At 37.6% G+C, this 14,228-nt stretch overlaps 1 protein-coding gene across 18 annotated transcripts in view; it reads right to left on the minus strand.

Moving 5' to 3' along the window:
- Positions 1 to 794: 794 nt before the first annotated feature.
- Positions 795 to 14,228, minus strand: part of EBF3 (EBF transcription factor 3) — a 165,415-nt gene continuing 151,981 nt past the window's right edge. For 2 of the 18 annotated variants that reach the window (XR_011204927.1, XR_011204924.1), the window contains exons 13-17: positions 13,482 to 13,659; positions 11,914 to 12,102; positions 11,357 to 11,554; positions 4,593 to 4,716; positions 798 to 2,498 (exon numbers count right to left, since the gene is read on the minus strand). Coding sequence is in view for 10 of the 18 variants with exons in the window: in XM_069239721.1 (XP_069095822.1) it covers positions 4,655 to 4,716; positions 11,357 to 11,554; positions 11,914 to 12,102; positions 13,482 to 13,659 (627 nt within the window). In the remaining 8 variants the exon portion in view is untranslated. Of the gene's footprint in view, positions 2,499 to 4,592; positions 4,717 to 11,356; positions 11,555 to 11,913; positions 12,103 to 13,481; positions 13,660 to 14,228 lie in introns of all 18 variants that reach the window. The other 16 variants (XR_011204930.1, XR_011204929.1, XM_069239723.1 and 13 more) reach the window with 14 other exon arrangements.

Genomic DNA, 14,228 nt, shown 5'->3' on the forward strand with positions numbered 1-14,228 from the left:
CATGTCGGGGTGGGGGTGGGGAGGGGGTTCGTACCACCTCTGGGGGGTGGCAGGGGGGTGGAGGGTGTGGGGGGAGGACTCGGGTGGGTAGTGGGGGGTGGGGGAGACCCCTATCAGTGCCAGGGAAGGAATTCCCTGGCCCCGATAGTGCTTACCGCCATGGTTCGCACGGCGGTTCCCGCCCGCAAGAAACCGCGGCGGTAGGCAGGGTCATAATACCCTTGGCGGTCTTGGGACGACCGCCGGGCCGGAGTGCGCAAACTCCAGCCCCGCGGTCATGACCGCCGTGGCGGTCGGAGTGGAGAAGTAGCGGTCGGTCGCGGCGGGGACCGCCGCGGTCAGAATGCCATTTTTAATACCGCCGGTCTGTTCGCGGTCCGACCGCCGTCTCTCCGCCGACCGCCAGGGTCAGAATGAGGGCCTCTGTCTCCCTCTCTCTCAAGCTAAAGATTTGGCACTATCCGGCACAATGAATTGATTACATAAAGCCAATAAGAAGTTGTTTCTGTTGAAGCTTTGTAAACAATTTATTGTTAAAAATACATGTAACGCCATGTGCAATCTTAATTTCACACAAAAGCTTGATGCTGAAACGGTCTGAGGTTTAGAAAAATGCAGGGAGCAGCAGGAACACATACAGAAAGGAGTGACAGATATGTTAACCAGGTTTGTGCTTTCTTAACCTTTTACACCATTAGCTAATCAAATGAAGTGGTAGCTGGCATTTAGGGTGCAAGCCTGTGGTACAACAGAACAACATTTTATTTAAATAAATCCACTCTTAAGGCAGCAAAGATGCTTATGTGGCAAACTTTTTAATTAAAATATTCGAAGTGAATTTTGTTTAGAAATGTAGTTCTCTGAATGTTTCCAGTAAACACAGTTCAGCTATGTGGCAAAGTCATGAGTGGCAGCTAAAAATGACTTTTTACATTCTACCAATAAAAAAATCCTACAACCACAAATGTAATTGTCTCTCTGTGGCTGTAGTTCATGCACATTTTTACTAGTATTCATAACAGCCATGTGGCACAATTTTTCTTCTGACTATACAACAAACAACTTTTATTCAAAATTGTTTTGATAACTTAAAATAATATAAAAATAAACAATGAATTTGACTTTTCCTTAACATAAAAAATGGACGGAAAGTCTAAACAATAACACATTTGGAATTACAAATGAAATGAATCGACGCAATAATTCATCAAAATGTAATGCACAGTATGAAGGCAACTGTTCTTGGCTTAATGCTATTTTCAGCATCACATAACCAGGCCATGACAAAACAATACATACAAGAAACCAAATAAAATGATGGAAAGAAATATACATTTTTTTAAGATAAATACAATATTTATAATTGATATGTTACAAAATAAATCCCCCTGGTGACCGCAAGTGTTTGTGTGAAATAAAGTGTTGCAATGAGTAAGACTATTTTATTCCTCATGAGATTAATAAGGAATAAAATGTGCTTTTCTAAATATTTAAGTGGATCTCAAATAAACTCAAGACAAGTGTATAAATATTTAGCTACAACTTTGGCAAAATCACAAAAGTCTACAATTTTTTAACCACATACAAAACACATTAGGGAAGAAGGATCGAGAAGTCAAAAGGACAATTTTCTGGTACAAGAAACATAGACTTCACAGTAGCCTAAGAATGCAATAATATACAGTGCTAGCATTAATTTGAAAAAAATGTTGCAGATCACACTTGCTTAACAGGAAGCTCTAGCAGTGGAAGTATAGTTTAACCAAAGGACAGTAGCATTTGTTCTCTGTCAGTGTGCTTGTTGAAGGCAAGAGAATTCAATATCAAAGTTACAATTTCTAACTACAATAAGTTACAAAGTTTCATTTCATTTCATTAAGATGACGTTAAGCAATGATAAACCCCCTCCCTCATCCCTCTCGCACAATGTGATGAATTCATATATTTATCTTTTTTTTTCCAGTTAGATGGCTCATACCTCCTTGGCCCCCTTTTTTCACCACAAAAAATATTTCACATTATAGAGATACATAACCATTGTGATTTTAATTATGAGTACAGAAAAATGGTCTGAGGCATTTTTCATCAGTGTTTCATGGTAATCAAAATGGTGCATCCATGAAGTTTCTCTCAACACATAGCAAGTACTAGACATAGCCAAGACGTAATCAGAAACTTTATACAAAATAGGAGTCGCTTTTTTCCTTGTTCATCAGGACTGAGAAATGTGAAAATATGACAAAAGTTCAGTCAAAAATGGAATTGTTCATGAAGAAGTAGATTGTTTGCATGTTGATTTTTTATAGTTCAAATAAAATCTTTAAACAAAGTCTTTTTGTAGCATTTATTTTGTTGCTGACCTTTTCTGGAAGGTAAGGTTTCCATCAGCATATCTTAATTTAATAAACAAGTCCCCTGAAGGCCATCCACTGAAGCTTTTGCTACAGTAGGTAAACGAAAGTGACTTTACATTGGTGGAACTACAAGCCCAGACATAGCTGAAAGAAAAGAAGAAAAATATTTAATTAATAAAGAATCTCACAAATGAAAATAAATCAGCATGCTCACTACATTTAGAATGAGATGAGTGAAACAAGTGAAATACAAGAATAATAGACTTTACTGGTAATTTACAAAAACAATAAAAATGCTTTATTATCTGATGGGATGAATGTATAATGGACATACAATGAAAATGTGAATTGAACACAGCTACCAAGAGCACATACTTCGCTTTTCATGGAAAGAGGATGCTGAATTTGTTTTTACAAAACTGTCTTTTACATTCACAATATTTTTCCTAGCATTTTGTTAATGGCAAACAGTGAGAAAGAATCCTCTGGGACAGACTGCTGACAGCTGATAAACAACATGGTCATTTCTGGTAATGTCAGACATACCCAACTCACTCACAAGTCAAGGAATGAACATTTCAGAGTTCCATAATGAAGATGTTTACTGACCTAACTCTAGGATCCAACTCAACAACTTAAATATGTAATTCTTTGAATTCAATTTTATCAGTGGACCAGAAATGACCCACTTAAGTTCAACAAAACTGGTAGCTGTGCTACAGAAAAGCTAAATATCTTATCTCTCACTGACTAGCTTGGGTTTTTCACCAATGAAATCTGCTTTCATTTTTCTCTTGCATAAGCAGGCACTTTGTAATGTGCCATCTCGAGGTGTGTATTGGTTTAATTTAAAATGGGATAGTCAGCTAATTTACGTACAGGAGATGAGAGGATAAATATGCTCATGAAGTGAAGTGAACTTCGGTTTCTCAGTTCATTAATGTGAATTTTTTTTATGTTTTTCAAACATACTGGTACTACTTTCGGGTATTTAAGGAGTCGTTATAAATACTTGTAAAGTGATATATTAATTTAGACCTACTATAAGTTTCAATGCATGAAGTTACTCATTGTTAATCATATGAAGTGCGTTCCATGCTCCTTTCCTTACAGCACATCAACTATTTTTTCTATGACTGTTGTAATAATAGGTTTCACACTACCTGACAGATCGTTTTTCCTAAATAGTTTTAATGAACTGTACTTATGAATTATCTGTCTTAATATTTTTGCATCACATTAAGTAGACTTTCTAGGTTGTCTTGTCTAGTTCACAAAGGTTATGCCAGGCTAGCTGGTTACATTTTTACAGCTCATTTTTTTATGTTCCAAATTAAACACCCACTAATTGCTACATACTGCTCAATATTTTTCTGGTCAAGCGTTGTTTTAACCCTTGATATGTTGTGAATGAAAAAATAATGTTAAAAATCTTCATTTCATTTACTTGCTAATAAATGTATATGTACACAAAAAGAATAAATGACAGACGTGAGTCCTCGGTTAAGTCTGAATTACTTAAGTAAGGTTATTATCCCATTATGCTGAATTGTGAGAATGCAAACCACATCAATGATATACTGAACATTGTGTTGGTTATACAACTGATGAATCCAGTTTCCTTTTCTCAAAGGCACATGTGCCATTAGCACTTTTATGTTGTTACTGTGTAATAAAGTGTTCAACCAAGAAATATGCAGCTTTTTTTATTATGTTGAACCTAAACATATGAATGCTATGTGTTATGTGACATATTAGCGGGTATTATGTGTAATACCAAATACCAACAATAAACTGATATGTTTGAAATGTGTCTACCCCATAGATTTTAACAGTTTTAAAAAGTACAATCTTTGGCAGTAGCACACCTGCTAACTTCAAACCAGCCTTCCATGTATTAGAACATAACTCATAGGACAGAGAAACTACATTTTGTTTAAGCTTAGTTACTGTGAAATCATGGTTGCCACTTTTTCAATGCACTGTTAATACAAACATATCTACATTGTTGTTTTATCATGCAAACTGGCTTTTCAGAGGATGGAAGCATGAGGCAAACAACATCCATATCTCTTTCCATTTTGATTAATGTAAGGACAATCTGACGGGAGACATCATATGTATATTTATATATAACAAATTTATAAAACGTCATTAATGAAACATTAAGGTTTTCAGGCAAACCTCAAAAATTAGGAAAAGAAACATTAGGGTTGAGGTAATGAGACTAACACCCACCTGGGAGTATGAAACTTAACACACCTTCATGAATGATTTTTAGAGATGCTGGGTTTCCGGACTCAAAAACGACAGAACCGACTTTGCTCAAACTTGGCAAAAGAATTCAGCCTGTCAATTCCACCTGAAATCCAAAATTTCAGGCAGATTGGTGAATGTTTATTCAAATTATGGGCAACTGAAAAAGGGGGTTATAATGGGAGTTACATTCAAGCCTTAACTATATATGTGGGAGTGAGCACAGGCAAAATGTACACATGGATCACACAAATATAGCATGTTCCCTCATTGCATAAAACCTCATCTACATAATTGGCCTAAGTTAACAAGGTGTTGTTCACACTGGCAAAACTGAATGCATATTTTTGTTACCAAGTAGATATCAATGACATGTAACTAATAAATGTGTGTCCTCTTTTCATAGTTCAATACACTTTTCCATTTTTAAGTTACATTCACAAACTTCATGTACGTCCTGCTATTTACTACTATGAACAATAAAGCTATATTGCAATACAATTACTGCAAATCCAGGAACAAACAAATAATATTTTGTCATACTTTCTTAGATACTAAATTTTATGTGTTATATTCCTCCCCCATTCCTGACTCTATCATTAATAGTAATGTACTAAAAGGTAAAAAAAACTGATTATTTAGCCTAGAATATGTTTTTATTTTCACATGGATGTCACCAAGTAAACTATTACCACAAATGCTTTTTTGACTGACAAGTGAGTCATATTTATTTTCTGTATGCCGCTGAAAACCTAAATTAAATATGACAATATTTTCTTTCTAAAAAACTGAGATGTTAGTCGCTATGCCTCATAAATCATCGAGTCCTTGGGAACTAAATACATGTGCATACTTTATTTAAGTAATGCAGGTATTCACTGCTCATCTACAGAAATCTGTAGGATATTTTGTGTGTTCATGCGCTCCACAAACCAGACATTGTGGTCTGACTCAGGGGTTGAAAGCTGAATCTATAGGCCATGTGTTGCAGATATGAGATTCCTTTTACTAATGAAAGTAGTAATTCAGTATGCGAGCAGTGAAAAAAATGTGCTGCTCCTATACCTTTTGATGCTAGTTGTGTGAAAAAGACTGAGAAGAGAAGAGGTCTGTCTACAGGTAATGTTGTCCTGATTTTTAGATTTAACTATTTATGTTTTACATATGCATTTAGACTCAGAAAACCTGGTATGCAGCCATTTGTTCACTCTTTTATGCATTACAACAATTATAAACACTATTTGGCATATAGCGTAAGTATGATTGTCACAATGCACTTTTCAAAAGTGTTCCTTTTGCGGCAGAATATATAGGATAGTAGAGCAGTACAGTATTCATGAAATCATTTTGGTAATCTACTTCAGGAAAATAAGAAAACATAATAGAAGTTTTGGCAGCATGCTAATGTGAGGATTTTTTACAACATTCACAGTGCACCATCATCACTAAAATAAGGATTACAACATACCCCATATATTTAATGTGCTATTACGAGACATATGTATTGTATTGTATTGCATTGATTTGCATTGTAATTGCATTTATATATTGTTCAATACTCCCAGCAAGGCATTGAAGATCTTTACCCCAGGCAATATACTGCCTAAAAATCTAAGTGTGGCGATTAGCCCAGTCATTAATGGTGGTTATTGAGATCAGTCTTATGATCTCAAGGAGGCCATTCCATGCACGTGCTCAGTGTGTTTGAGGTGGATTAAATTAGCAGGAGTTAAGGGTGGTATTAATGGGGGTATCTGCATTTGTGCAAACTGATTTGTGTGATTGACACTATAACGGCTCTTATTCAGATCAAATCCCTGAAGTGGTTCTACAGTCACAACGTTTTGAATGTGTGTGATCTTCCCTGAATTTGAGGCTTGTCTTTGGCCAGCACACAAATTTCTTGCAAACATGCAGTAAATAGGGAAGAACTGATACATGAGATTTTCTGCATGTTTCAGCACAGGTGCGCAAAACAATCAGAATAGTAAACCAGAATGGGCACAAGGAACAAACCATTATAAAAGGCTATCACACCAGATCAAGTACAAAGCTTGCAGGAACATCAGATGTTACTATGTTGTGAAGATGCGACCATAACACCCTTCCATATCATATTTGCAGTTTATGTTGTTATAGCCTGCATTGGACAGTTGGGATCCAGGCTAACTACATGTGGTTTAGGCCTTTTGTAGGAACTACCTAATATCCATTGAACTTTTCAGGTGTTTATATTGGCATATATGGCAAACATTTGTGGCAATTTAATTACCACATATTTCCCTATTTACGAAGAGGCTCCAATAAGGGTCTGCACAATAATTTTATTGCCTGAGACTGACAGTGAGGGTCAATTATCTTGAAAAATGAATTTAAACATTTAATGGGAGAACAATGCACAAGTGGTTTAATAACAAACATAAAGCTGAACAGAGATGCAAGTTGTGGCTTTCAACACTATCTGAGAAAGTGTTATGATTAGAAAACACTATAATATCACAAACCTGCATTCATCTTCAGCACTATGGGATGTAATCTGTTAAACCCTATATTTAAGTAGGTTACTTATTTCAATATGAATCAATTTAAATTAACAGTAATGCGAGTCTATTGCAGACAAAGCACAATGTAGTAATTTGACAAACATTTTTAATTTTATAGGAAAATATAATTTCATCCTAATAAAGAAAACACTTCTCTGTTGTTGGAAAATATTTTACAAGTGGAGCTGTAAGGTCCAGTGGTGTGGGACTGACAAAAGGGAGGACATGTGTTTTAGAGTTGTGATACCAGCCAGTTGCTGCCAATTAAGTGAACTATCAGCATTTCACTTAATGGTTGGCAGATGATGTCTGATGTGAAACCCACCAAAGGAGAAAGGTCCTACATGTTTGGTTAACTTTCCTGTCTCAACTACCTCTGAATCACTTCAGGACACAAAACAGCCAGCTGATATTCCTGGCCAAGAAGTGGGTTCTAAATTTGAACATGTCCAAAGAAGGTTTGGGGAATGGCTGTTGTGGTACAGTGGAAAGATGTGTTTCCAACTGTAAGCCATTCAAATCTTCCGAAGCAGCAAAAGACTGCTGAAGACATTTCAGAAACTTTCTGGGAGGTACATGGTATTATCAGGATGCATCCTGGTATTAGCACTGTAGCTCTCCGTAATGACCAGCAATTACTGAAATGCTCCAGAATAAATTAAATGTTTTGACTGTTGGCAGAGTTTAGAAGCTAACGTATTTGCATGGGGCATGTCCCTATTTATCTATTCAAATGTGTTCTGTCAGTGATGTGCTACCAAAGAAGTCGCTTTAGCAAGAGAAGGAAGACCCAGGAAAATACTGCACAATGCTCATCCAATGGTCATCCTGTACTGGGTGTTATTGACCACCATTTTCCAGTCTCTCCCACAGCTGCATACTGACTCTTTGAAGACTCCTTAAATTAAAATTTCCAGAAGCATGTTTTAAGGGTAAACTTGAGAAGCTACGTACTGGGGCGTATTTATTTTGAATATAAATTTGTCAGTATTTAAATGTAGAGAAATACACAAATGTAGGTTTATGTGCTGTTAAATTTTTACTAAAACATAAACTTTAAAAACATGACCTCTGTTCCGTGTCTGGACATGGAAACACTGACTAACTACAGATGTCCTTACACATGAGAATTTAATATCACTTTACATTTGTACGTGTATGAACACCTCACAATGGAAACCAAAATGTATTTAGCAAAAGAATGTAATCAAAAGATTTGTATATCTATTTTGTGAAGGAAAGGTTAACTGACTTTTGCAGAATATTATTTTGAGACTACAATTAAGGCCAAAACCCCCTCATTGTGTCCCTTTGGGTATGGATCTAATCAAACACTACTTACAGGATTGTGACATTAAGTTCTAGATTGTACACAAAGTATGTGTGTTGCTGATGCAGTTGTGAGCTATGATTCTCGTTCTCATTCAACACACATGTGGTAAGACATACATAATAATTCACTAGTTCTGCTTGTATCAATAATACCTTTCTCCTCACTGCTAAACTGATGGAGAATAACAATGTTGCACCTCATGCTTAAACATGTGATATATATGTCCTTTGGTGACAAATGATTTGCTTGATAATATCATTTGTCAAAACATTTTAGTAAATTAGAGCACTGACTTTGTATCATATAAAGCTATAAGCAGTTAATAAGGTGTTATCACAGAAATGTTCCCTTCCTCTGAAAGAAAGAACTACATGCCCGATTCCTTCTCCTCTTACTAAGCAGTGAAACAGGTGTGTGAATACTCTGTTTGCTTTTGCGTATATCTTGTTTATGTATTTAAATGTATGCCTTAATATATAGGAATACAGCATTTGGGCCACTTAGTGACAAGTATGAAGTATGGAAAACCAACATGCAGTTGCTCACACAAGAAGGCTATGAACAATAATAACTCTAAACTCCTTTGAGGGTCTTCTGCAGTCAAACATCCAGTTCATATACATTTTTATGCTATTAAAATAAAGGTGCATTAGGATCAAAGGTTGAGTCATTGGCTCATCCTAGCCCATGACCTACTTTAATAAGCTTTCTGTGTTTTACCTCTAAACTCATCTACAAAAATATTATGATTCTGGCCTTTGACAAAGGAATCAGAAGCTTATTATAAAAATAAAGGAAATTCAAGGGACGAAAGACTATGGGTCTAATTACAACTTTGGAGGAGGTGTTAATCCATCCCAAAAGTGACGGTAAAGTGACGGATATACCACCAGCCGTATTACGAGTCCATTATATCCTATGGAACTCGTAATACGGCTGGTGGTGTATCCGTCACATTTGGGACGGATTAACACCTCCTCCAAAGTTGTAATCAGGCCCTATGTCATCATTGTTGTCTTCTCTTCCTATATCCATAGAAGAATGAATGAGGTGCAGAATATGCTGGGTAACTGAGGTACTTCCATGTGAAAACATACACCCACCTATCACATAAAGCACTTTCCCATTAACGCTTTCAACTTATTTGAGTAAATAAATAAGTCCCCAATGTTCCAATAGTACTAAAAATGTTCATATTCTGATTGTTAGTAGCATAATGTGCATTATCAATTATGTGTTAAAGGAAAAGCAAATGTCTGTCATACATTAACAGTGGGCAGATGCTTTTAGTCTCCCAAAAAGTGTATGTCCCCAGTAAAAATACAGTAATGCACTGCAATGTGGTTGGTTCTACACCAATAACTTGGTAGGAACTTTCCAGGGAGTAGTCATTACATATTTATGTCTGTGGGAGTCTGCATGTGTAGAATACTCACATACACATACATAATTTACATGCAATCCATAATATATGCTGTATGCTTATTAAAGGAGCTGTGTGCAGTGGCAAGCAGTCAAGTATGTACTCCCTCTAACATGTGACATCATCATATGGAGCACCATGCTAAGTATTCTGTGTGAGAGGAGACATAGACTGTAAATCAAAATACTTAGCCATCTGCATAATTTAATCCCCAAAGATACAACAACAGTGACACATGTATTGATGGTGTCACAAAATGTTAACATATATGGCTATGGAACTTACAATAAACTATAAAATGATATGTTATGAGTTCTAAGGCAACACAATAGAAGTAAATATTTAAAATGTGTAGAAAATAGTTTAATACACATTGCATAGACAGGTGTATATCACACAAACCTCATGCAATTGCACAACAATAGTGCACTCACACCAACACGTTACTGTAACATTCCAAATTAACATTATATGATGTAAGCTCTCTGGATTGCAGCTTTAATGGATACTTGTCTAGTTAAATGCAGTGTTAGTGGTGCTTAAGGTGCAGACCACAACGAAAATTTACAATGTATGAACAATTGTCAACTGTTAATGTATAAATGTTATGTGTCTGATTAAATATCACTGCAAACTAATAGACACTAATATTTAGAGTATATTTAGTGAATCACTATAATGATATCAGTGTGTACAAATATTTAACATTTTGATAAATTTTCGTCTCATTTCATTTTTTGAGATGGGGAAGGTGATTGCACTTTAACCAAAATATTAGAAAATCTTGAAAATTAAGTAGAAATATCTCCCAAACCTCAAAGTGTTGAGTAAGTCAACAAAAGAAATGTCAAGAATCGTCCCAGTAAGTTCAAAGAAATTAAAAATATAAGCACATGTCCTGAACTTGCATGCAACCTTTTTTCTGGTTATTTGATAAAGTTGTGGGTGAAAATACTTCCACAGCTGACACAGTCAGACGAACAAAAGGGTAATTGAGAGAGTAAGCATGGATTGTCATGCTACACTCAGACTTAAGACACATTTCCTAGTTCTGCAATTTCTGCGACACAAATACATGCCAACTAAATGAAAACATCTAAAATCAGCATGAAGTACACTACTGGCCATCATCATTTTCACCATAGCCAGCCAATATATGCTGTAGAGCAAATTGGGTATTGTGAAGAATTATGATGGTGACAATCATTCCTCCTTGCTGCAAGCAAGGATTCACTTACAGGCCTAGAGTACTGGTTGTGCTTTGTTTTATTATTATTATTTTTTTTTGCGGTGCTGGTCGTAAGATGGCAATACATGGCTGCGAGCCAGGAACTTTGGAATGCGAATTTTAAAAGCGTTTTTAAAAGAAACAAATGAAAACTTATGATTTACGTGTATGCATTGGAAAGTCTGCAATACACACACAAATTAGAGATATCCAGCTCACCTTGAAGTCCATTTCCATTTGCACTGGTGCAAGATGGTGGAGGAGAAGCTTGGGGCCTGACAACGGGAGCAAAGGCGCTCTTTTGTTTCACTGCAGAGATGACATTGGCAGGTGAGAATGAGAAAATGCCGTGTGTACTGCTACAGTTTGAAGGGAGGGTGACCGAAGAGGCTGCCATGGTAGGGCTTGACGGCACTACTGCAACAAAGCAAAAATAATCAGGACTCAGACTGAGGAGCTTTTTAACGGCAAACAAGGAAGAAGAGAGTGCGAAGGCCTTGCCTCTTAAAACAGAATCAAAAATGAATCAAAAAAATTTCCTGGCTCGGCCACTCTCTGGTTAACAGGCAAACTCGTATGAGTTGGACCCCCATTTAAAAACTATGCACGCTATACTTGTTACCAGATCATATTATCTAACATACAGCTCAAACATATCTAACTGCATTTGTTTATGTCCAGCCTCCAAAGTCACCTCCTTTCATCCAGTAGCTTACATCAAAGACAATCGAAAAAACACAGACATAGCTTGTAAACGGGCGAACGGGGACACTTACTGCCGTAGGGAGAGTTGGCCGAGGAGCCGTTGAGAAATCCGGGCGAGCCGGGTACACCGAGGTTGGGCATGCTGGCATTCCCATATCCGTTCATGCTGTTGCTGACTGTGTTGTAATTAGACTGCTGTGGGGTGCTGCTGGGAACGTATCCTCGTGGAGAAACACTGCTTGTATTGCGACTGTAACCTACTGTTAAACACCCCGCCCAAAAAACGATAATGTTATTATCATTATTAATGGAGGCGCTCTACATCATACAGCACGTTAGAGGCCATTATCGATCATACAGCTTTACCCCGGGACGCCTGCTACTCTCTATCAACTATTGCAGCAGCAGATAACCTTATCACACCGAGCCTGCTTAAATCATCTCTGAGCGCTCCGTGTAGCCTCTCTTTCTCCCTCAGACAGCCGACAAAAGCTTTCTTCGATCCAATTGTGTCATTTTCCTTCACATTTGTCTTTAGTAGCAATTATCAACAGGCTCCATTCCTGCTTTGTACCAACACACGAAATGAACTTTCAACCTTTGCAGACCTTCAAATGCCACAGCTGACAGGAAACAACTTGTTTGTTGCAGTGATTTAACTTTAAAAGGCTGCTTTCAGGTCTTCATTTTTCTGATTGGTATTTTTATACTGTGGCCTGGTACCTTTGCGCACTACGTGTCTCTCTGGAAGGTAAACTGTGCTCGACGGTACGAAGTGAAGGATTGCAAAGCCATAATTGGGCCAACAAGAAACAAGCGTTGTGGCACTGATGGGCTGCAGAGGTGCCTATCCTGTCTATGTCGCATTTTAACATCAGTATTTGAGAAAACACCTGAAAATTTGAACTACTCCGGGTGATCGATTATCATTTTGATGCTAAGAAAGGCAATTATTTCAGGAAAACAGTGAAACAAAGTACTCCTAAGACAACATCTGTTATTACATTATATTAAATATTTACTCATTGATAAAACACGTTTATGATTCTTGCCTATACCGTCTTATAAGGGAAATCAGAGCACAAAATAGTGACCCCAAATAATTTCTGTGCATGTAAATATTCTCGAAATCTGCACATGCAACCTCATCATATAAGCTATATCACTAGAAACTTTCCATTAAGCAGAACCCCACTGCCACACCAATTAACAAGTGTGATATGTGACATTGTCTGATTGGAACCAATGAATGTTTACCAACAGTGAAATCAGCTTTTTGAAATGAAGCCACAAGATATTCAGAGGTGTCAAGATGCTTTGCTGATTCTACAGTGATGGCATCAATCAGGGTTTTGATATAGTTGCATCCATCACTTTCAAGGTCATGGCACTAGAAACTTTCCACTAAGCAGAACCCCACTGCCACACCAATTAACAAGTGTGATATGTGACATTGTCTGATTGGAACCAATGAATGTTTACCAACAGTGAAATCAGCTTTTTGGAATGAAGCCACAAGGTATTCAGAGGTGTCAAGATGCTTTGCTGATTCTACAGTGATGGCATCAATCAGGGTTTTGATATAGTTGCATACATCACTTTCAAGGTCATGGCAGGTCACCCCTTGTACCAGACATACCTTGGTCATTACCTTGTGAGGATTCGGATACGTTCACTGCTAGCTGACTGCTGAAAGAGTTCACTCCCATCATGCCGCTGTGAGAAGGGGTGTTGGCAAGAGAAGGGATCTGGTTGTGATTGCGGGGTACGCTGTATAATGCTTCGGCGATGTCAGCAGCTCGTTTCAGGATAATTTCCTATCAAGTAATAAAAGCATGCATTAATAACATGTAGCGCCTAATCTGATATAGTGAGAGAGGTACGTGGGCATGTTAAATAGGCATGATGTGTTTCAATGCCTTTCCTCCTGTTCATACAGTTGAGCATAGCCAGATACTTCGATAAAAAAAATACTAGCTATTGAAAAACTCCACATAATCAAATGAAGCTACACAGAAGCAAACACTTTACATTTCTTTCAAGAAAAGAGATTAAATGGGATCATTTTGAGTTTGGTGGGCAGAAATGCCCGCCCGTCAAACTCCTGCAGTCAGGTTGCCACCAGTGCGGCCGCCTCTCTGCGGGCCCTATCAAAATGTTCCCACTTGGTGGCCCAGCGGATAATAGCCTGCAACATTGACGCCGGCTTATAATGGAGCCGGTGGCAATGTTGCTGTGTGTAGGGTGCAACAGCACCTGTCGCGCTTTTCACTACACAGTGCTGTCCATGGGTGCCCCTGCACTCCCCATGGCAAGTGCATGGGCAGTGCAGGGTCCCCCATGGGGCCCCCTGCACCCTGTCTCGCCAGCTTTTACATGGTAGTGC

The sequence above is a fragment of the Pleurodeles waltl genome, chromosome 6 (genome assembly GCF_031143425.1).
Source record: "Pleurodeles waltl isolate 20211129_DDA chromosome 6, aPleWal1.hap1.20221129, whole genome shotgun sequence".
Taxonomy (NCBI): domain Eukaryota; kingdom Metazoa; phylum Chordata; class Amphibia; order Caudata; family Salamandridae; genus Pleurodeles; species Pleurodeles waltl.